General features: G+C 38.9%; 1 protein-coding gene and 1 pseudogene across 1 annotated transcript; one reads left to right on the forward strand and one right to left on the reverse strand.

Moving 5' to 3' along the window:
- Positions 1-1,792: 1,792 nt before the first annotated feature.
- Positions 1,793-3,822, reverse strand: LOC120295643. Its single transcript, XM_039316931.1, has 4 exons — positions 3,200-3,822; positions 2,454-2,951; positions 2,000-2,134; positions 1,793-1,910 (listed from the first exon to the last, which is right to left on the reverse strand). The coding sequence occupies exons 1-4, from the start codon at positions 3,820-3,822 to the stop codon at positions 1,793-1,795; spliced, it is 1,374 nt and encodes a 457-aa protein (XP_039172865.1).
- An 11,195-nt stretch (positions 3,823-15,017) lies between these two features.
- On the forward strand, positions 15,018-15,983 carry LOC120295644 (annotated as a pseudogene).
- Positions 15,984-25,359: the final 9,376 nt, after the last annotated feature.

Here is a 25,359-nt window from a genome sequence, read left to right on the forward strand (position 1 = left end):
TTTTTAGGTATCGACCTTACATTAAAAGGCATGACCTAATCCAATTTTGGCATGGATTGAAATCTCAGCCGAAATTGCGATGTACATAAAAGGATATGAGGTTGATCTTCGAGCCTAATATGACACGTATACCACAAGGATCACCTGTAGGCTATAGTTGTAAGCTAGTGATAAAAGAAAGGCACAAAACATGTCTTTGTTTTACAGGGAAAATTATCTAAAAAATCATAAATTTATTGCAATTTCGTCAATTCGGTCATAAATCTTCTAATTTTGTCAATTTAATCCTAAATATTTTCACTTCTTGTCAATTGAGTTCATTTGATCAATTTCGACCATAAAATCCTAACGTAGACGTCGGCAATGCTGTGTAATACCTATTGCGTAGACATTGACAAATTTTAATAATATTTTAATATTTTTTGAATTTTTATTATTTTTTCTGATTTTTTTTCTTTCTTTTCTTTTTGGACTTTTTCTTTTCCTTTTGTCGATAGCCAACCATCGCCCACAGGCAACGATTGCCCACGGCCAATCCATTGATCTATCTCATATGAAACCACACGTCAATAATCCATTCCAATGATTAATCTCAAATCACATGTCAATAGTCCATTTCATCAACTAAACTCAAATCACATATCAATAGTCCACTTCGTTGACCAATCTATTGCTCAATATCAAACCATGGTCATGATACAACGACTAGTGACAATGCGACCAAAATTTCCCCTTAGCAAAGTCTCCACCTATTATTAGCCGGTGACTTGGTCCACAAGGATATCATAAACTAGTATACATACCCACAAGCCCCTCACTAGGCTCGTAGCGATATTTGAGCATAACATCTTCCACAATCCACAAAGCAAATCTAGAATTCATTTCATATATCACAAAAAAGCTTTCGCAATTAAATTCATCTACCAGAAATAGACTCGTCTCATTAACTAATTTTACAAACCAAATTGAATCAAATGCATGTCATAAAACATTTCACAAATCAATATCTCTATAACATTTCACAAATCGATATCTCTATAACATTCCATAAACCATCTTAAAATCAAGAGCTTTTTGCAAAAATATTTTGCAATGTGAAAATATATAATATTTCTCAACTTCATTTCTCAAACAAGATATATTTTTCCATCAATCAATTCTTACACAATTCACAAATATCAAAATATAGAAAGTGCCCGACTCATATTTTATGCAACAAACATGCTACCAAACAAACACTTGAGGAATTCAAGCAAATACAGAATTGAGTAAGGACACTTCCATCACAAATGGGGTGACATCTGTTGAAGATAAAGAACCAATGCACATCTCCTGCTTTAAACACGGATACCACAAACAGTGCAATCTCGGGGGAAAAGGGGGAAAGTTATAGGAAGAACTCTAATTCATATGTGCAGTTCCATGACTAAACCTCCAACTTCATGACTAAGTAACAATGCCATCAAATAGATTATCTGAGAATAATTCTCCCATCATGGCATAAATACATTCAGAAGGAAAGCACTCTATTGCTTGCCAGAAAAAATACATAAGTACAACTTGATCTTACTGCATTGTTCCCATCATGAATAACTTGCATATGAGTTAGCTGTACCCTAGAAACCACCGGATGTAAGGAAATGATAACCTCATAAATTTTTTCCAAACAATAGAAAGTGAGAACAACTACCACATAACCCTAAAAGTGGCAAAATAATTCATTTGAGAATTTCAAAGGAGAAAAGAGCCTATGACAAATGTTAAATCACAATATGTTAAACTTAGGAATCACCTACTTGGCAACCGAATTGGCAGAAGTAATGATGACACGAATCCTATCCTCTCTTTGGAAAACAAGAAGCTTTGGATGATGACATGCAAAAGCAATGATCCCAGGGAAAGGGGGATATCTGTAAAAGTAATTGTCCAAGAACGCTAAATTGTGTAAAACTCTTTAGGCACATCACTCAATTTAACCGAGAAATGATAAACAACTTACACCACAACAAGCATTGGAAATTCTGGATAAGGTACAAGGGTTCTTTGCTCAGGGCTTGAGCTCCAACATCTATCAGTGTCGTGACAAGCAATGGTCACTGGCAAATGGTCAGGAATTCGACAGTAGGATAGAAACCTGCCATTATGTCTCAGCGAAGATACAAGCATCCGTTCAGGAACAAGAACCAAAAACAAGTAAATGTAGACTGATTTTCTAGATGCAAACATGAAAGCAAGAAGCAAATAAGCATGAACTATTCACGTAATTTTTTAATTAACAAGAAAAGCCAGAGCTATAATATTGTCCCTGCAGAATAATATAAGAAAAGGAATGGCTGAAGGCATTCACTGCAAAATTCATAGCAAATGTGGACGACAAGAGATGATTAACATATCGGCCAAGAGAGCAAGGAACCAAAAGGTACAGATCAGTGCAAAGAAAAAGAAGTACGAACCACTCAATGTCACACGTGAACGTCGCAATGAATATCTGCGCAATGCTTTCGACGGGATAGATAAGTTCTGCCAAGGAAATTTCAGAACTACAACCAAAAGAACCTTGTCCAATAGATTCAAGACGATTGAGGCAGAAATTCATCCCTGGAGGTGGACAGAAGCTGCGCCTATTTTCATCATTTGCAGTGGAATTGAAACAAGGGCCAGTTTCTGGAGGCACCCGGTTTAGATTAGAGGTGATTCGATCAGCATTCTCAAGATATTTGTTGCCTCTTTGAGATAAGTTTCCAGCATGGGCAGAAACACATGCTCCTTTCCCATCAATCTCCGAGCTCACAACCTTTTCAGCTGGATGCACATGAGTGAGTGGGTGAGGAAGTCTGCACCTCATGCTTGGCAAATTACAGATGGTGTCGGAATTGTTAATGGGCAAAACATTTGGCAACTCTGGTTCACCACCAGGATCGGTGGCAGGCTCCTTGGAAAAAAGATTGAGCCTGGATCCAGATGAATTATTACAATTCAATGAAGCGGGCACGGCTGTTGCCAGAAAAATAGGGCATCTCCGGATGCAAGAAACGGGGTCGGCGGAGTGCAAAATGTGCCTGCACCGAGCCAAAAGCGATTTCGCTCGGCAATAAACAGCCGAGGAAGAGGATGGACCTGGAGACGAAGCAGTAGCCGGGAGGCCGATACCCTTTTGCTGCTGCTCGACGTCGCGGTGGTCGTCCAAGGCAAAGAAAACCTCTCCTTGACTGCACGAGGATCATCCGAACCAGGAGAAACCACTTCCTCCTCATCCAGGACAACAATTCTCCTAATAGCAAATCCAATTCGATTGCCGGACCTACATTTACCATCGCCGCCGCACACGAGCAGGACTTCATCCCCTGCAAACAACGCGACGGCGCTGCCCTGCCGACACTCGACTCCATTGGCAAACACTCGACTCAAAGCACCGCAAGGAGCAGCCTCGCTCTCCTCCCCGACTCTCTCCCTAGAAACAAACGAGTCGTTCGGACGAGACCCGGCATGGAAAACGAAGACCTTGCGCTGGCTACCGTCGAACAGGATGCGGCAATGGAGGTTGCTGACTCGGGGGTCGGGCAGGAGGAAGTCGCACCGCCCGGCGCCGCGGCCGATCGCGTAGAGGCGGCCGGCCTCGAGCCGGATGGACTCGCAAGGGCGCCCGGTGGCATTGGAAACCAAGGGGATCCCGACGTGCCGCACCTCAAGCAGCGCCGCCGCCACCGCCGCCGCCGCCGCTACGCACTGCTGCTTCTTTCTCTTCTTGTCGTGGCCTTGCGCGACGGGGTGGTGGGCGGGTCGCCTTCGTTTGAGGGTAGTGTCGGAGGCGACGGTTGACATGGGTAAGGGAATGGAGGGAAGCGAACGTCATGTCATGTCATGGCACCGATCGAATCCGAGACGTTAGTCGAAACGAATGATGATGAATTTGACGGAAGAAAAGGGAGATGAAGAATTCCAAGGAAACACGAAGGATGAAGGAAGGATTCTTCGGGGGGTTGCAAGAATGGCGAGCGACGAGGGGTAGACAGGGAGGGGAGGAGGCGGCCAAAGGCAATCCCCACCGTCCATCCGTTTGCGCCCCTCCCCGATTGCTTTCCCTCCAAAAAACAAAGAACTTTACCCCTCCCTCTCTCTATACTTTAAAAAAAAAAAAAAAAAAAAAAAAATTGTATATCTGGTTAATCGCCCGGTACATGCGGGCCGGGTCGGATATTGGGCTTACGAATCATTGCTCGGAGCTGTTTAATGAATTAAACCATAAAGCCAACCGACCGGAGAAGAGGAACAAAGCCTTCATGTTTGAGGCCTTAAGATACATTCTTCATATCAAAAGTAACAACTCGTTTGCCCTCGATACACTTTATAAAGCCAAATAAGCTTCTCCAAATCAAGATCAATAACCGCATGGACTCAAAATGAATCATCCATTCCAGTACTTAATAAAAGATTGACGCATTCTAGCAAACAACCACATTGACGCATTCTAACATACATTCACACAGCATCTTTATAAATTCTACCTGATAAAAGATCATAATCTAAGTTCCGATACTACAAAATGTGATGCCCAAAACCATCACGAATAGGAGATGACATGGCCGTCCTTCCACCCGAAAGGCGCGGCTTCAAAGCTCCCAAAAACATTTCCTAAAGTCCCCCGTCAATATCGCTCCCATAGTACTCATTGTTAGCTGAGGAACTTGAAAAAAAAAAAAAAAAAGTTTGGAAAATAAATAGGTGAGCAACCACAACTCAACGAGTAATATATCCTTTCTAAGCAGATCGAGCACCCATTATACATACCTGCAACCAAAAACCACACTCTTTTAATCCAAAATTCAGAATATAACAAACATATAATAAGAAAATAAGTTACATATACTTCAACATAACCGTATTTATAGTAGAAATATTCATTTTATAATAATATCAAAACAAATATCAATAGTCAAATCCATTCATCAATCTCATCAATTCACATGTCAATGGTCTATTCCATTGGTTAATCTCATGCTAAACATCAATGATCTATTCCATTGATCTATCTCATATAAAAACCACACGTCAATGATCCATTTCAATGATTAATCTCAAATCACATGTCAATGGTCCATTTCATTGACTAAACTCAAATCACATTTCAATAGTCCACTTCGCTGACCAATATGTTGCTCAACATCAAACCATGGTCATGATACAACGACTAGTGACAATGCGACCAAAATTTCCCCTTTGCAAGGTCTCCACCTATTATTAACCGATGGCTCGGCCCACAAGGATATTCTAAGCTAGTATACATACCCACAAGCCCCCCACTAGGCTTGTAGCGATATTTGAGCATACAATTCCACAATCCACAAAGCAAATCCAGAATTCATTTCATATATCACAAAAAGCTTTCGCAATTCAATTCATCTACTAGAAATAGACTCGTCTCATTAACTAATTTTACAAACCAAATTGAATCGAATGCATGTCATAAGGTATTTCACAAATCGATATCTCTATAACATTCCATAAACCATCTCAAAATCAAGAGCTTTTTGTACAAAGGTTTCGTGACATCAAAATATATAATATTTCTCAACTTCATTTCTCAAACAAAACATATTTTTCCACCAACTAGTTCTTACACAATTCACAAATATCAAAATATAGCAAGTGCCCGATTCAAATTTTATGCAACAAACATGCTAACAGACAAGCACTTGAGGAATTCGAGTAAACGCGGAATCAAGTAAGGACACCTCCATCATAAGAACAAGAAATGGCAAACATGGACGATCTCGTACAGTCCTCTTAGGAATCATATACTCAGGCATCCTATGCCCAATGGAAAGGTCCTCTATCTCTTGGAATGGACTCCAGCACAGTCTCTCATTATGCCCAAACAGCAAACTAGCTCCAACCAGTCATGCCTGTCGACACTCCGAGACCCTCCAGGATTTATGAAGAAGAACATGCCTTAAGTCGTCAAAGTATGTGGGATGCCCTGATCTCACAGAGGGAATCCTCTCATAATACCAACGATCCTCCTAATGACATTGGAATGGAACAACGCTACGAGAAAGAACGGCTTACATGACATAACTCTGATGATTCAAATTATAATTATAACTCTCAAGATGACAGATAAGACTTGTAGCGAAAGTTACTGTAGCACAGGTCATTATAGCAAAATACTATAGCAATATACTAGGGAAATCACTATTCGTAGTCACCATTCATATCACCTATAATAATTCCCGACCAAGAATCCTAGAGCCTCTGTGTGTTTTAAGACTCATGAATTTGGTCTTTGTTTTTTGTGATCTCTTAATGCCTATAAAAGATAAAGAGGATGTAGTCTTTGGGGCAAAGTCTTTGAAGTAAAGTGTGTGCTTAAGCAAATTCTCTTTGTGTCTCTCTAAACACTTCTTCTTCTCAAGCCTAGTAGAATCCTCTAAGAAACGCAGCTCGGCTAAGTTAAAGATGTTACTTTCCTAGCATCTTTGAGCATCTCTAATCCAAATTTCCGCATAGTTCACAACTAAAAGGTAGTCCCTGGAAGGCTTGAATAGAAATTCGCCTGTTATAGGATAACATACATGCTGCAACTAACCTGGTCTTCCCTGATTCTAAGCATAGATCCCCTTTATCATTTTGAAAACATGGGTTTAAAAATTCTTAGAAGAGATAGCATCATCACTCTCCTCGGAACGCCTATGACCAAATAACAAATGTTACTCAAATTGGCAAATTTGCAATCCTATCAAATAAGTGACAGACAACGTTAAAATTGAGTAATGCATTACCTCAACTACAAAAAGGCTATACTACCAATCACATACTCAAAGCGACTATTCAAGCTGTTCACAATGCAGAGCTTAAGTGTGAAATTTTATCGCACCATAACTTTTGCCACCGAACTCCATTTCTAACATTTTTATAGTCAATAAAAAGTGCTTTCAATATACTACAAGAATCCCAACTTGGTTGCCCCAAAACTCGCCAGAAATGGCTGAAATTCAGCCCCGAAGATTACTGCTTGGAACTTGACAGCATGTGCGATGAATTTGAAATTTCATTTTGGGTAGACCATAAGTTCAAATTGAGATCCTTGTAAAATCTTATAGTTTCACAGCACCTTAAACTATTGTTTCTATGTAAATACGTAATTCAACGACTTAAAATTCAGACTTCGTTACACAAATCTTCAATAATTTCGAATTTTGAGTCCTAGATCCAAAGTTACTTTGGTTGAACGAATGAGGGCACAAGCACTTACCAAGCATTGGGACAGCTTGGCAATTGTCCGGATCATAAGGGCGAGAATTTTCCCCTTCTCCCGCTTTCTTCTTTCTCCTTTCCTTCAACTCCTTTTTCTTTATCTCCCTCTTTCTTTTTCCCTTTTTCTCTGTTGGAACGTCCTTTCTTTTACTTTTGTCTCCTCCTTTTTCTTCAAGAGTTCTCCCAAGAGTGTGAGGGGGATAGCGTAGAGGAGAAGCTGACTGCGTCTCCCACCCAAACGTTAATATCTCAATCAATCCAATCGAAAGCCAGGGTGAAGGAAGAAGGAGAAGAAGCAGAGGAAGAAGCAGAGGAAGAGGAACAAGAAGCGGAAGAGGCAGAGATGGGAGTGCTGTCCAACAAGATCGAGAGGGACCAACTCAAGCCTGGGGATCACATCTACTATTGGCGTCACTTTTACCTCTACGCGGGCCACGGCACGTTCCCTTTTTCTTGCTTTTTCCCAATGCAATCTTTTTTGCGACGATGATGATGATGGTGGCTGAGATGATTTCGCCTCAACTCCTCTGCTTTTTTTTTTTTTTTTGGCTATAAAATTGCTCCATTCTTCACATGATTGATAATTTCCTTTCCTAGTTTCATATATAGGAGCTTTGCCCTTGTGGGTCTGTGAGAGAGGTCGTTTTCCTTCTCTTGGTGTATTTTCTATCCTGTTTTTACCACTTCTGCTAATATAGTTGTGGCAACGTTGCTGATTTTTGTATAAAATGAGATGTTTTATGATGAGTAGTCTTATTCAACGTGGCAGAGAGATCGAATCCCCTTGACCCTTTTGGAAGTCTGCCAGCCCTTTGTCCGTCCTTGCTTAGCTTGTGCTCCCTTTGCTATTTCTGAATCGTTGGTTACTCCTGTCAACTGAAGGAGGTCGAATTCTTTCCATCCTTTGATCGTCCGGATTATGTTCTTTATGTTAGAATATAATTCATATAAAACTTGATGCGGAAACTCATAACAAATCATTGATCTTTGATCTTCATGATTCTCACAATTGGATGAAGACATACCTTTATCCATAGCGCTACGCTTGATGATGATCGTTGTAGAAAACCCAATGATCTCGAACCAAAAGGAGAAATCCGATTTCTCTCCCTTAACCCACTAAACCTTAATGTATTCAATTGATGGAGGAGAGAATACGTTTATTTTGGTTACTGTTGTTCGTATGTGGGTGGAGAGAGGACCGGACTCTATTTATACGTTCGTTGAAAATGTGCCTTCCATCAAAGCAATATACCATTTCATTTTATTAAATTCGTACCTTCTCATAACCAATATTATTTATAACATTTCAATCATTATTAAACCATATAATAAATCACATAATATGGGCCACAATAATTCTTACATTCTCCCACTTGGCCCATATGATTCTCCTTTCATGGTTTAATGAAGACTATAATGTGCACAATAAGATTATGCTATAAAATTTCGTTAAATTGGCAATCACATAATAATCACAATTAAGTAAAGAAAACTAATGCGAGTCATAGCGGTTATATGTCATTAATCGACATAGTCCCTTCTATGTACTACAACTATAGCACTTTACTTAACATGATCCATAAATGAGAAGTACGGTAATAGTCCAACCATAATGTTTCTTTAGAAACTATCATGTTTAACATTAATCTATTTCCATAATGTATACTAAATAGAAAACAGGAAATATCAGAAACATGTAAGTGAGCTCAAAGTGTCAAATACATAAACTTAATACAATCATAATACAAACATTAATGACGCCCAATAATGCCCATCCTTTCAACATGCTCATTAAATGTTTTGGGCGGCAATCCTTTTGTTAAGGGATCTGCTATCATAAGATTGGTGCTAATGTGCTCAATTGACACTCTTTGTTTCTGAACTTCTTATTTGACAGACAAGTATTTGATCTCCATATGCTTAGCACCCTTAGAATACTTGTCGTTCTTAGAGAAGAAAACTGCTGCAGAGTTATCACAATAGATTTTCAGCGGCTTGGCAATACTATCGACGATCACAAGCCCTGAAATAAAATTCCGCAGCCATAATCCATGAATTGTGGCCTCAAAGCATGCCACAAATTCAGCTTCCATAGTGGATGCAGCAATAACTGACTGCTTCGCACTCTTCCATGAAATTGCCCCTCAAGCCAGAAGAAACAAGTAACCAAATGTTGATTTTCTTGTATCGACACATCCGGCTAAGTCTGAATCTGAATATCCAATCACCTCGAGATGATCAGATCTTTTATAAGTGAGCATATGATTCTTCGTTCCTTGCAAGTATCTAAGAACTTTCTTTGCAGCTTTCCAATGATCCATTCCAGGATTACTTTGATACCTACCCAAAGATTCGACAAAGAAACTGATGTCCGTGCAGTGCAAGTTTGTGCATACATTAAGCTTCCTACAATAGATGCATAAGGAATATTATTCATTTGTCCTCGTTCCAATTCACTTTTCGGACATTGCATAAGGCTAAATTTATCACCTTTCTGAATTGGAACTATTCCTGCTGAACATTTACTCATATTAAATCTCTCTAAAATTTTCTCAATGTAGGCTTTCTGAGACAATCCTAATAATCCTTGTGATCTATCACGGAATATTTCTATTCCTATCACATATGTTGCCTCTCCCATATCCTTCATTTCAAAATTCTTAGAGAGAAATTTCTTGGTTTCATGTAACAAACCAAGATCATTAGCAACAAGCAAAATATCATCAACATACGAACTAGAAAAATAAACTTGCTCCCACTAATCTTCATATATATACACCGATTAACAGTGTTTTCCTTAAATCCAAATGAAGTTATGGTATCGTTAAACTTAAGATACCATTGCCGGGAAGCTCGTTTAAGTCCATATATTGACTTCTTTAATTTACATACCATGTGTTCCTTTCCTATAACTGAAAAGCCTTCGGGTTGGTCCATATAAACCTCTTCATCTAAATTCCCATTAAGAAATGCGGTTTTTACATCCATTTGGTGTAACTCCAAGTCATAATAAGCCACCAAAGCCATAATGATTCTAAGTGAGTCCTTCTTAGAGACTGGTGAAAATGTCTCTTTATAGTCAATGCCTTCTTTCTGAGTAAAACCCTTTGCAACAAGTCTAGCTTTATGTCGTTCAATATTGCCTTTTGAGTCGCGCTTGGTCTTAAAGACCCATTTACACCCGACCTTCTTACATCCTTTAGGCAATTCAACTATATCCCAAACTTGATTTTGATGCATGGATTTTAACTCTTCTTCCATGGCATTAAACCATTCATTAGAATCTTCACATTCCATGACTTGGGAAAATGAATCTGGATCATTTCCAATTCCTAAGTCAATTTCGACTCTTGTAGATAAACCATATAGTCATCGAAATAGCCGACCTCTTTTCTCTTTGAGATCTCCTTAATGCTATTTCTTGTGACTCGGTTATTGGAAGTTCATTATTGACATCTCCATTATTGAGTGTTCGTTGTTCTCGATTATTGTTAGATTGTACTACAATATCAGAAACAACAACTTTAGAAGCTTTAAGCATAGGAACTTCTACCCTTACTTCTTGAATGCAAGCATCACGCATTCTTTCACTCCCACTGATGTCACCATTCTCAATGAACCTAGCATTTCCAGATTCAACAATTCTTGTACTATGATTAGGACAATAAAATTTATACCCTTTGGATTTCTCTGCATAACCAATGAAATAACCACTCGGTCGTTCTTGAATCCAATTTTCTTTCATGTGGATTGTAAATTCTTACTTCGCTTGACAACCCAAAACATGCGGGTGTCGTAAACTAGGTTTCCTTCCCGTCCACAGTTCAAATGGAGTTTTTGAACTGCCTTACTAGAACCCTATTTAATAAGTACATAGAAGTCTTTAAAGCATACATCCACAAAGATAAGGGTAAAGATGAATTACTCATCATACTCCTAACCATTTCCATTAAAGTACGGTTACGCCTTTCGCTACACCATTTTGTTGTGGTGTACCCGGCATTGTGTATTGAGCACAAATGCCATGTCTTTCAAGGAATTTAGCAAATGGACCTGGACATTGTCCCGATTCATCATATTTTCCATAATATTCACCACCTCTATCCGATCTTACTATTTTCACCTTTCTATCTAATTGCCTCTCAACTGCTTTAATATACACTTCAAGTGCATTCACTGATTGAGACTTATCATGCAATACATAAATGTAACCATAACGTGAAAAATCATCAATAAAGGTTATGAAATAACTTTCCTTACCAAAAGATGGAACATCAAAAGGACCACATATGTCAGTATGTATAATTTCAAGAAGCTTTGTGCTTCTTGTGGCACCTTTCTTAGTGTGCTTTGTTTGTTTACCTTTAATACAATCAATACACACTCCAAGGTCAGTAAAATCCAAATTTGGAAGAATTTCATTCTTCACTAATCTTTGCATTCTTTCTTTGGATATATGACCCAGCCGTTTATGCCACAAGTAAGCAGAATTTTCATTCACCAAACTTCGTTTAGTGCCAACATTATGATGCAAGGTCATTAATGTCTCAACAAAAGTATTATCAAGTCTAAATTTGTAGAGACCATCACATAAAGTTCCAGTTCAATAAGACTATCACTCTTAAATAGACTGAAAGATTCAGATCCAAACTTACAATAAAATCCCGCCACATCAAGTCTTGGCAAAGAAACTAAATTGCGAGAAAATGTAGGTACATAAAGGGTTCGAAATAAATCCAAATAATGCCCAGTATCTAAAATCAAACGATAAGTGCCAATGCCTTCAACTGGAGCTTTGTCTCTGTTCCCCGTAATTACATAACTTTCATTTGGCTTTATAGTTTGGATCGTAAGAAATCCCTGCATCGTATTTGACACATGAGTGGTGGCACCAGAATCAATCCAACAAGTATTATAAGGAACTTCAGTAAAGTTTGATTCAAAACATACTAAAGCACAAGGCTTACCTTTCTTTTCAAACCAAGCCTTACATTTCAGGCAATCTTTCTTCAAGTGTCCAATTTTGTTGCAAAAATGACACTTAATAAGATTGCGTTCCTTCTTGTGGATTTGAGAAGCCTTTGAAGAGTCATTCATGATGTGTAGTCCTTTCTTCTTGCTCCTTCCACCTTTCCTCTTAAAATTCTTTCGAACTTCTTGATGACTTGAGAGATGAACAGAATGAGCCTTTTGATTCTTTATCCTTGTTTCCTCTTGAACTAACATACTGGTCAATTCGTTTACATTCCACTTATCCTTTATAGTGTTGTAATTCATTTGAAATGGCCCATATTGCTCATGAGGTAAGGAATTAAGTATAAATTGTACTAAAAAGTACTCATCCACATTCATTCCCAAAGTCCTTAACTTTGCTGCTAAATTGGTCATCTCAAGTATATGCTCATGCATGGTACGCGAACCATCATATTTCATGGTGGTCGGTGTGCTCATCGTGTACCAAGTAGTGACTTATCGGCAGTTTGAGAACGCTCTTCCACAAATTTCATAAATTCCTTAGCATTGTTAGTCTTGGGAAGAGAAGTCTTTAAGTTGTTTGCAACTGTCATTCGCATGAACATTAAGCTCAATCTGTTTGATCTTTCCCAAGCTTTATGGAAAGACTTTTCATCATTGCTACTTTCATCAGTAATAGCAGCTGGTTTCTCAGCTTGAAGTGCTAAATCAAGATCCAGAACACCTAAGTGAAACTGGACTTGTTCACTCCAATCAGGAAAATTTATCCCATTGAATAAGGGAACATATGAGGCGTGCGAATGGAGTGAAACAGTACGAGATACTGCAAATGTGCAAGAAAATACTCATACATTAATGCTTTGAGAATATCATATAATCATATTAAACTAAACTACACATGCACATCATAGTTCTCCTTTGGGCGATCCTATGATATACAAATATATATGAACCATATGATGCTAATAACTTTTATTTGATAATTGTAAATATATCTTATTAAAATTTATTTGTTATCTTTGGATATACAAACAAATTTAACAAATCATATTAATTATCAACCATCATGTTCATGAATTATAAGAAAATAATTAACCTTTGGGTTAATCCCTAAGTTCTTATAATAAATGAACTTCAATATACCCATAACTCCAATAATGATATAAAACATATCAATTTCATATATAGCATCACTTAATCATGGGTAATTGAATAAAATAATTTACAATATCAAAAAAAATTCAAAAGACTTCAAGGTTCGGCCACTTTGGTGACTAACAAACCATTAATAATATGAATTTTCAATATTGTAAAATACAACTATTTACCAAATTTGCTCACAAGGATAAAATGCAATTAAAGCATAAGGGCAAAATTGTAAAATCATAATTCCATAAGGGCAGAATCATAAATTTAATATCTAGGGGCAAAATGGTAAATAATCAGCAATGGCAGAATTGTAATTATTAATTAAACAGGGGCATAACAATAAATAAATTGCGAGAAGGGCAAAATTAGAATTTTAAAAATGACATAGGGGCAAAAACGTAAAAAGGGCGCGCGGGGACGTCAGGCGCGTGCCAAGCACGCGCCTTCATCCGCCGCGGGTGCGTGCCCCACACGCGCGCGTCCAACGCGCGGGAAGCCCCGCGCGCGTGGATCCCACGCGTGCAGCGCTTGCGCGCGCGTGAAGGCGCGTGGCACGTGGGTTCCACGCGCCTGCAACCGCAGCGCGCGCGTGGAGCCCACGCGCCTTCTTCCTCGCGCACAGACGCGATTCTTCGCCGTTTTTCGCCGTTCCGACGCGGTTTCGCCGGCCGCTTCTTCTCCGGTAGCCCATCCCAGACACAAATAAATAATGGGTTTTGAAGAGTATGCCGGCACGACCACATGGGTTTAAGTTTCGGCAAAAATGACCAAGAAATTGGCCCCAAATCTAACCAAAATTTTCAGAACACAAAAACTCCACCACCGCCGCTTCCGCCGCTCGATTAGCCTCCGGCGAACACCAATATACCGGAAAAATCATGGCTGATGTTCCTCATGACAGTGCGACGGTGTGGGTCCGAAATCAAGCGGTGGGTTGCTGGATTTTACCCGGAACCGGCGAGTTTCTTCTTGCTCTCAAAATTCCGAATTCCACCATTTTTGTCCTTTTCCACTCGTGCACACACAGTAACTTTTCTTCACCATTTTAGTCCATAAAAAAACGTTCCATCATTCAGATTTTCTTTAACAGAACTTTCCAAAACATTTCAACAACAACAAATACTACGAACATGATCGTTCAACAAATCATCAAACATCAACTATAATATTTCTTTAAACGGAAAAATCATGAGATCATAAACCAAACGCTCTTATACCAACTGTTAGAATATAATTCATATAAAACTTGATGTGGAAACTCATAACAAATCATCGATCTTTGATCTTTATGATTCTCACAATTGGATGAAGACATACCTTTATCCATAGCGCTACGCTTGATGATGATCGTTGTAGAAAACCCAATGATCTCGAACCAAAAGGAGAAATCCGATTTTTCTCCCTTAACCCACTAAACCTTAATGTATTCAATTGATGGAGGAGAGAATACGTTTATTTTGGTTACTGTTGTTCGTATGTGGGTGGAGAGAGGACCGAACTCTATTTATACGTTCGTTGAAAATGTGCCTTCCATCAAAGCAATATACCATTTCATTTTATTAAAGTCGTACCTTCCCATAACCAATATTATTTATAACATTTCAATCATTATTAAACCATATAATAAATCACATAATATGGGCCACAATAATTCTTACACTTTACAAGCACGTACCTTCTATGGACTTAGCTGCTTTCGCATACTGAAAAGAGTGTCGCTTTTGAGTTCGCGAACAGGAATATACGTTGGTGAAGGGAAGGTTATTCACTTCACCCAAGGGGAAGGACACAAAATCGGCACAGGGACTGTGTTAGACCGCATCAATTCGAGCTCATCTCCCTCTCCTCCCATCAGCACAGAATGCGAGATATGCGGAGATCAGTCGAGGCTTGATGGTGTCATCTCTTCGTGCATCGACTGCTTCCTTTCAGGTGGAAACCTCTACCTTTTTGAGTACGGTGTGTCCCGTGCTTTCCATCTTGCTAGCGCTCGAGGAGGGACTTGCACCCTTGCGAAATCCGACCCCCCTGAAGATGTGCTTCACCGTGCCTTTTACCTCCTCCAGAATGGCTTTGGAGGCTACAATCTTTTCAAGAACAACTGTGAGGACTTTGCTATCTACTGTAAAACGGGTCTTCTTGTGGAGACAGCAATTAGCGTAGGCCGAAGTGGGCAAGAAGTAGCTTTTCAGGCTGCTAAAAGTGCTGTCATATGTCGTCTACACTTACATTCTTGACGACCCGTGTTCGTCGTCTGGCAGTTGGTGGTCTGGCAGCTGTGAGTTATGGCAGGTATTGCATCAGTCGTTTGGTCTCTGACATTGGGGTTCGCCATGATGTGGTTAAAGTACCGGCCGATAGACTTGTGGATCAATCTCATTTATGTGATCCCCAAGCTGCTGTGGATATTCCCACTCCCAGTCGTATTGTCATAGCCGAGATTGACTAAAGATTGCACGCTGCAATTTGCCGGCAGTCTCCACCAGAACTTTGCCGGCAGTGGAGATGAAAACACCCTGCAAAATGTACGCTTTAACTCTTTGTCGGATGTTACTTCTGCAAACTATACCCAGTAGAAATTTTAAATACTCATCAAACGGCAGCTTTGTCAGATATCGGGCTTATGAATCATTGCTCGGAGCTGTTTTACGAATTCAAAATTTTTGAATGAATAAAACCATAGCCCAATTTTACTCTCTCTATTAGTTGAACCGGTGAAGAGGAGCAAAGCCTTCATAGTTGAGGCCTTTTGGTTGGAAAATGAGGAGTGTGGTAGGATCATTAAGGATACTTGGAATGAACCTGGCCTAACTACTGAGGATTCGGTACTGAAATTAAAAGCTATGTCATTAGCTTTAGCCAAACGGAGCAAGATAACTTTTCTAAACAACCTGAAGCGGATTAATGACCTAAGAGATGAGTTGCAAGGAGAAATTAATTTCTAGAGCTTACCTGCACATAGAAATAAACAGCAAAAACTTACGGAACAAATTGAGAATCTATGCAGAACAAATGTACTGGGGCTTGAGATCGAGAATAGAGTGGCTGAAGTGGGGTGATAAAAATACAAAATATTTCCATGCCACAACCATTCAAAGAAGTCAGCAAAATAGAATTTCCATGTTGAAAAATGCAGGGGATACTTGGAAGCGAGACCCAACAAGACTCAAGGTTATGACAATGATTTGTAAGCTCTTCTAGTAAGTCAATGTCTTTTATGAACACCACAATAAATCTATTTATACACTCTTTGAATACTCTGTTGATCAAATACATGAAAGCAAAAGGCACATCTATTAATTCAAGAGGCATGATAAGAAATTCCTAATGGCCATATCTTGCTCTGAAAATAATTATAGGCTCATCATCTCCTTTTCTTTTTCAAGTTTAGAAAGTGCCATTCAATGTGGTACCTTAAAAAAATTATACATCAAGTATCTAATCAATACCAAAACCAATTTCCCTATAAGAAGACAAGCCTAATAGATTCTCAAGAAACATATCCAACAACAATAATACTTTCCAACTTCACAACATTATTTTCTATATCTTTTAAGTCTACAAATAATCATAACAGTATCACAATGTGAGGATAACCAAACAACCCCTAAAATAACATCGAGAATATATATATTTAACTCCACTATATTTCCATGTGACTCTTTATCATTCATCTGAAACACACACTTTTTGAACACGCGATTCGCAACTGAGAAATCATTACTTTATAATCTTCAGTTAAATCAATTTGGGGCTCATCTCTTGCTTAGTGCGAGTCACCACAATGACTCTTTATCTCTTTCTCAAAATCTCACCTCAAGAACCTTAAGATACATTCTTCATATCAAAAGTAACAACTCGTTTGCCCTTGATACACTTTATAAAGCCAAATAAGCTTCTCCAAATCAAGATCCATAACTGCATGGACTAAAAATGAATCATCCATTCCAGTACTTAACAAAAGATTGACGCATTCTAACATACAACCTCACAGCATCTTTACAAAATCTACCCAATAAAAGATCATAATCAAAGTTCTGATACTACAAAATGTCACGCCCAAAACCATCACGAATAGGAGATGAGACGGCCGTCCTTCCGCCCAAAGGGCGCGGCCTCAAAACTCCCAAAAACAATTCCTAAAGTCTCTTCATCGATATCACTCTCATAGTACTTATTGTTAGATGAGGAACCTGGAAAAAAAAAGTTTGGAAAATAAATGGGTGAGCGACCACGGCTCAACGAGCAATACATCTGTTCTAAACGAATCGCGCACCCATTATGCATACTTGCAACCAAAAACCACAACTCTTTTAATCCAAAATTCAAAATATAACAATAAGAAAATAAGTTAAATATGCTTTAACATAGCTGTATTTATAGTAGAAATATTCATTTTATAATAATATCAAAACAAATATCGATAATCAAATCCATTCATCAATTTCATCAATTTACACGTCAATGATCTATTCCATTGATTAATCCCATGTCATACATCAATGGTCTATTCCATTTATTAATCTCATATGAAACCACACATCAATAATCTATTCCAAAGATTAATCTCAAATCACATGCCAATGGTCCATTTCATCGACTAAATTAAAATGACATATCAATAGTACACTTCGTTGACCATTCTGTTGCTCAACATTAAACCATGGTCATGATATAACAACTAATGACAATGCGACCAAAATTTTCCCTTGGCAAAATCTCCACCTATTATCAATTTCGATGATTCAAATTATCACTATAACTCTCGAGATGGCAAATAAGACTTGTAGCAAAAGTTTTACTGTAGCACAAGTCATTATAATAAAATTATGTAGCAATATGTTAGGGAAATTACTATTCATAGTCATCATTCATATCGCCTATAATAATTCCCAACCAGGAATTCCGGAGCCTTTGTGTGTTTTAAGACCCATGAGTTTGGTTTTTGTTTTTTGTGACCTCTTAATGCCTATAAAAGATAAAGATGATGTAATGTTTTGGGCAAAGTCCTTGAAGTAAAGTGTGTGCTTATGCAAATTCTCTTCGTTTCTCTCTACACACTTCTTCTCCAGCTTAGTACGATCCTTTGAGAAACGCAGCTCGATTAAGTTAGAGATGTTACTTTCCTAGCATCTTTGAGCATCTCTAATCCAAATTTCTGAATAGTTCACAGCTAAAAGGCAGCTCCTGAAAGGCTTGAATAGAGGTTCGCCTGTTATGGGATAACATACCTGCTACAACTAACCTAGTCTTCCTTGATTCTAAGTATAGATCCCCTTTATCATTTTGAAAACATGGGTTTAAAAATTCTTAGAAGAGATAGCACCACTCACCTCGGAACACCTACGACCAAATAACAAATGTTACTCAAATCGTCGAATTCGCAATCCTATCAAATAAGCAACAAACAATGTTAAAATGAGTAACACATTATCTCAACTACGAAACAACTATACTACCAATCACATACCCAAAGCGATTATTCGAGCCATTCACAAACTTTATCACACCATCACTTTCTCCACCAAACTCCGTTCCAAACATGTTTATAGTTAATAAAAAGCGCTTTCAACATACTACAAGAATCCCAACTTGGTTATCACAAAACTCACCAGAAATGGCTGAAATTCAGCCCCGAATATTTGTTCGGAAGTTGACAGCACATGCGACAAATTTCGAAATTTCATTTTGGGTAAATCGTAAGTTCAAATCGAGATCCCCATAAAATCTTATAGTTTCACAACACTCTAAACTATCGTTTCTATATAAATACGCAATTCAACGACTTAAAAGACAGACTTCGTTGCACAAATCTTCAATAATTTCAAATTTCAAGTCCTAAATCCAAAACTACTCCGGTTGAACGAATGAGAGCACAAGCACTTACCAAGCATCGGGATACAGTGTTGAGTCAGCTTGGCAAATTACCCGGATCATTAGTGCGCGAATTTTCCCCTTCTCCCGCTTTCTTCTTTCTCCTATCCTTCGACTCCTTTTTCTTTATCTCCCTCTCTTCTTTTTCCTTTTTTTCTCGCCAGACCCTCCTTTCTTTTCTTTTGCCTCCTCCTTTTCTTCAAAAGTTCTCCCAAGAGTGGGAGGGAGATAGCGCAGAGGCGAAGCAATCTGAGTGATTGCATCTCCCCACCCAAACGTTCATATCTCAATCAATCTAATCGAAAGCCAGGGTGAAGGAAGAAGAAGAAGAAGCAGAGGAAGAGGAAGCGGAAGAGGCAGATATGGGAAGTACACTTCGTTGACCATTCCCTTCGTTGACCATTCTGCTGTGGATAGTCCCACTCCCAGTCGTATTGTCAAAGCCAAGATTGACTAAAGATTGCACGCTTCAATTTGCCGGCAGTCTCCGCCAGAACTTTGCCCGCAGTGGAGATGACAACACTCTGCAAAATGTACGCTTTAACTCTTTGTCGGATGTTACTTCTGCAAACTATACCCAGTAGAAATTTTAAGTACTCTTCAAACTGCAGCTTTGTCGGATTTGCCATCAGAGGTCCTTGAGATGTTTGGGTGTGTGTAGTCTTGTTTCTTGTTGTGTAAACGAACTGATCAGATTTGCTTTCAACAGGATCTGACCCGATGATCGTCACCATCTCTGTATAGAAGTAAAGTCGCAAGAGAGAGTGGTTCTACCGTTCTCTGCAATTCTGATTTTTCTGCTTCTGGATTGTTTTTAAGACGCTTTTTGAGCAAATCTTGTTTGACCATCAGTATTAAGCTATACTCCCGATGGGTTAGACTTTCTTTGGCGGGGGTTTTGTCCTAAATTTGCGTATATATGGTATTCCAGTTAAATGATAAATTATATTTAACCATAAACAAAAGAGCTTAAGAGAGGAGCCATTACTGATAATAATTTCAAATCAGTTTAGTAACACTTAAAGGGCTGGCCATGGTCACGGAAGACAGACATAGAGCTGGCTATGGTCGAGCGAGATTGAAGGTCACACAACTCTCGTGTCGCTCGCGCAAGGACGTGAGCATCATTAGGGCACAATGAGCGTCGTTTGACCCTTGCCATGGTTGACTGAGGGCCACCAACCAACCCTCACAAGCTGAGGCAAGGGCTGTGCAGATCGTCGCTCATAATAACATCATTTCATGGAACTTTCTTCAATATAGGCCAAGGAACGAATGGTGCAAATGCGACAAATTCCATGTCCGAGCCTTGTCTACTATGCAGAATACAAGTGGAGAGTTACCTTACGCACGCTAATACATGTAGACAGGGCAGAAAGAAAGCGAAGATGAAGAAAGGATTCGGGAGTTGCAAGAATGGCGGGCGACAGATCATGGGAGAAGGGGGGGGAGGGGGGGGGGTGTTGTAGGGAAGGTTTCCATGGCGTCCAATCTGATCCCCACCGTCCATCCGCAGCTCCCCGATTGCCTTCCCTCCAAAAAATAAACCCCTCCCTCTCTCTACTTTAAAAAGGAAAAATTGTAAATCTGATTAATAGCCCAGTACATGCGGGCCGGTTCAGATATCGGGCTTGCGAATCATCGCTCGGAGCTGTTCAACGAATTCAAAAATGTTAAATGTTGTTCTTACAATGCCCGGGCTTGAACGGACCCATTTAAGGGTGTTTCGGAGTATTCGACGTTGAGACCAAAAATGAATTACCTACCATTCGCAAAGTAACTTAAAACTGTATTTTGGAATCTTGTTGGGCTTTTAGAATCTTATTGACGTGCGCAAGCCCAACGTGTTGTTGAATTATGATCATATCTACTTAAACTTAGCGTGCACATATTCTTTCTTCTTCTTATTTTCGCTTTTCCTTTTTTATCACCAAGCGTGGTAAGTAAACTTGACTAACAAGTTCTGACAAAAAAAAAGACAAAACTCGAGGTTGGGACACCTGGAGTGCCATAACTTGGCACGGAGGGACACTTAAGTGCCATAACTTTAAAATGGTACACTTGAGTGCCAATATCGGACTAAAATGGGACACTTAAGTGCCACTTCAAAATAGCGAAAATCAGCTAAATGGCTGACGTGGCTATTTTCCGGTGAATTTGATCCAAAACGGCGTCGTTTTGCACGCTAACGTGGCGGAGAAAATGCAAAAACGACGCCGTTTTGTGTCTACATGTAAATAATAATATAAAAATTAATTAAATTAGATTTAAAATTAATTTATTTAAAATATTCAAAAAATTAAGAAAATTTTAAAAATTTCAAAATTAAGAAAATTTCAAAAATTTCAAAAATTAAGAAAAATTTTAAAATTTTAAAAAACTAAGAAAATTTAAAAAAAAATAAAAATTAAGAAAAAATTTAAAATTTTAAAAAAATAAGAAAAATTTTAAAATTTTAAAAAATTAAGAAAAATTTTAAAATTTTAAAAAACTAAGAAAATTTAAAAAATTTAAAAAATTAAGAAAAATTTTAAATTTTAAAAAATTAAGAAAATTTTCAAATTTTTTTCAAAAAATTAAGAAAATATTAAAAAATTAAGAAAATTAAAAAAAAAAAAAAAAAAAGGGGGTCGAACGGGCGGGTGAGGGCTCGGCCCTCGCCGCCGCCTCCCCGCCGGGGTTGCTAGCCCCCAGACGGACAGTGAGGGCCCGCGAGCCCTCACCCATATCCGGGGCGAGGGTCGCGGCCCTCGCCGCCATCCGGCAAGGGCTCGCGGGCCCTCGCCGTCGGTCGGCCGAGGGCCGGCGACCTTGGCCGACCCTCCCCCTCCGTCGCCGGCCCTTCCCGGCGACGGGGAGGCGGCGGCAATGAGGACTCGGCTCTCTGCCACCCCCGTTCAACCTCCCCCCCCCTTTTTTTTAATTTTTTCTGAATTTTTAAATTTTTTTAAATTTTCTTAATTTTTTAAAATTTTTAATTTTTTCTTAATTTTTAATTTTTTTCTTATTTTTTCTTAATTTTTTAATTGTTTTTTTTATATTTTCTTAATTTTGTAAAATTTTAAATTTTTCTTAATTTTTTTAAATATTTTAAATAAAATTAATTTTAAATCTAATTTAATTAATTTTTATATTATTATTTACACGTAGACACAAAACGGCGTCATTTTTGCATTTTCTTCGCCACGTCAGCGTGCAAAATGATGCCGTTTTAGGCCAAACTCGCTGGAAAGTCGCCACGTCAGCCATTTGGTCGGATTTTCTCCGAAGTGGCACTTAAGTGTCCCATTTAACTTCAAAACTGGCACTCAAGTGTACCATTTTGAAAACTTGCACTCAAGTGTACCATTTTGAAGTTATGGCACTTAAGTGTCCCCCATACCAAGTTATGGCACTTGTGCTGGACTTCTGCCCAAAAACTCGATTAACAGGTGAGAAGCCTGTTGAGCTCGAGACGAGCGAAAGGCAAATGGGCATTTTTAGGTATCGACCTTACATTAAAAGGCATGACCTAATCCAATTTTGGCATGGATTGAAATCTCAGCCGAAATTGCGATGTACATAAAAGGATATTAGGTTGATCTTCGAGCCTAATATGACACGTATACCACAAGGATCACCTGTAGGCTATAGTTGTAAGCTAGTGATAAAGGAAAGGCACGAAACACGTCTTTTAAGGGATCATAAGTTTTACTCTTTTCTTGATTTGGAAAATTATCCAAAAAATCCTAAACATATTGCAGTCGTCAATTCAGTCATAAACCTTCTAATTTTGTCAATTTAGTCCTAAATATTTTCACTTCTTGTCAATTGAATCCGTTTGATTAATTTAGACCAGAAATGCTGACGTGGACTTCTGCAGTGCTATGTAATACCAATTGCGTAGACATGGACAAATTTTAATAATTTTTTTCATATTTTTTGAATTTTTATTATTTTTCCAATTTTGTTCTTTCTTTTCTTTTTGGACTTTTTCTTTTCCTTTTGCCGATGGCCAACCATCCCCCACGGACGACGATTGGCCACGACCAGTCGGCTGGCCTTGCCCGCCACAAGCAAGGCCCGATAAGGAGAGGGCGAGCCCCAGCAAGGGTTGGCCTCACCCAAGCCAGATCTAGTGAGGTCGACCATTGCCCAACCTGGGGCAACCTCACTAGGCGTCGGCCAAAAGACCATGACGTCGGGCGAGGCCGCCCTAGCCTGGGTGAGGCCAACACCCGCTTGGGCAAGGGCAAGGGCGAGGGCGAGTGCAAGCCTCAATAAGGGCTCCCCTCGCCCAATGTTGTCGTCGCCCGACCGATGCCTAGCAAGGCCACCCTGCCATGTGCAAGGGCCAGCTTCGCCAAATCTAGCCTAGGCGAGGCCTACCCTCACCCGGCCAAGCTTAGGCAATGGCTTCCCTCGTTGGGGCTCACCTTCACCCGATGGGGCCTCCCTTGTGGTTGGCGAGGCCAGCAGACTGGCCATGGCCGATTGTCGCCTATGGGCAATGGCTAGCCACCAACGAAAGGAAAAGAAAAAGGCCAAAAAGCAAAGAAAGAAAATATTGTTGGAGAAAACTTCCTTATTTGTTTTGAAGTTGACAAAACGTTTCAATCAGTCTAGTTTGAAGACTTGCAGACTCTATCATCAAAGTCTGAAGACTTCCAGGCTTAAGATTTAAAGTCTACCCTCATTGATAGCTTCCAAACCGATGAAGAAAAGTTTATCTAATGAAGAAATCTTATTCAGATGCGAGTATATATTTAAGGATTTGGTTCGTACGGCTGAAAAAGATCTCATGGCTGGAGATAGCATCCTGTGATCAATTATTCTTATTGAAATCAATTTGGATAATTAAATCTGTTGATTGGCAAAGTATATTTGGAAGGTTCTATTTATAGAAACCTAGATCCTGATTATATGGGCGAGCAGAATTGGTGGGTTATCATCATATTCCTTAAATAACTCGAGATCTCCCTAATTGATTCTATCCAACGGGTTGATTGGAAGAACTCCTTTGGAAGGTGCCAACGATTATATTGGCATTGATGAGTATATAAGCAAGACGCTCAAGTTATTCGAGAGTGTGTATGAAAGAAAAATTCCAAAGTCCGAAGCTCCTAATTCTTTGCTGATTCAATTATTGAGCTTTAATTGTACTCAAGAGAGAGAGAGTTTACACACTTGTGATAACTTGAGGAAGTGTGGTTAAATTTCCTCACTGTGAAAACAAGGACGTGAGACTGTAAAATCTCTTTTTGATCTTAGTGGAATCCAGCCAGTAAGCCGTCAGTGTGGGAGAGTGGACGTAGGCTTGGTCTAAGCCGAACCACTATAAACTTCTTGTTCTCATTCTCTTTCCCTAATCTCTTTACTTTAATACGTAGTCTTATATAACTATTTATAGTCTTTTATATCTTCAGTCTATCATTCTCAAAAATCGAATTAAGTTGTTAAGTTCTACAATAACTTCTTTAACATCTATTCACTCACATCTAGATGTTCTTACTAGCCACATCAATTAGTATCAGAGTCTGTATACTCATTTAATTGAAGTGTTTTTACTTCTAAGTTAAAGATCTATGGCTAGTATGTTGGCTCCAGGTTTGGTTGAAGGCCAGAGCAACACCAAAACATCTTACTTCGATGGAAAGGAATATAGCATATGGAAAAACAAGATGAAAGCATTTTTAAGATTGAAATATCCTCTAGAATGGGATGTGGTAGAAAAATGAATCATTCCTAAAGCTGCATCAGTTTGAAAAAGAGGAAAAGAAGTTACAGATGCTAGCGAGATGACTCAAGAAGAAATAACCAAGAGACAAGCTCTTGATGCTAAGGTTATTTACTCTTTATATTGTGTGTTATATTTTACTAAGTATAACAGAATATCTTCTTGTGAAACAGTTAAAAAAGTCTGGGATAGGCTGTATATCACCTATGGAGAAACTAATTGAGTGAAAGAAACAATGATCAATATTCTACTCGGACAATATGAAGCCTTCAAGACAAAACTAGGGAAATCTATCACTGATATGTTTAGTCATTTTACTGAAATTGTAAATGGTCTAGAGTATCAAGGACAGCCAATATCTAACCAAATGAAGGTCAACAAATTGTTGC

Source organism: Eucalyptus grandis, chromosome 7 (assembly GCF_016545825.1).
Source record: "Eucalyptus grandis isolate ANBG69807.140 chromosome 7, ASM1654582v1, whole genome shotgun sequence".
Lineage (NCBI taxonomy): Eukaryota > Viridiplantae > Streptophyta > Magnoliopsida > Myrtales > Myrtaceae > Eucalyptus > Eucalyptus grandis.

Excerpts from the sequence above, each read along its gene's own strand:
- LOC120295643 (XM_039316931.1), bottom strand. The coding sequence starts at position 3,822 with ATGTCAACCGTCGCCTCCGACACTACCCTCAAACGAAGGCGACCCGCC. Across the intron at positions 2,952-3,199 it reads CCTCGTGCAGTCAAGGAGAG|GCTCAATCTTTTTTCCAAGG; the intron begins GTTTTCTTTGCC and ends ATCTGGATCCAG. Across the intron at positions 2,135-2,453 it reads TTCACGTGTGACATTGAGTG|GTTTCTATCCTACTGTCGAA; the intron begins GTTCGTACTTCT and ends ACATAATGGCAG.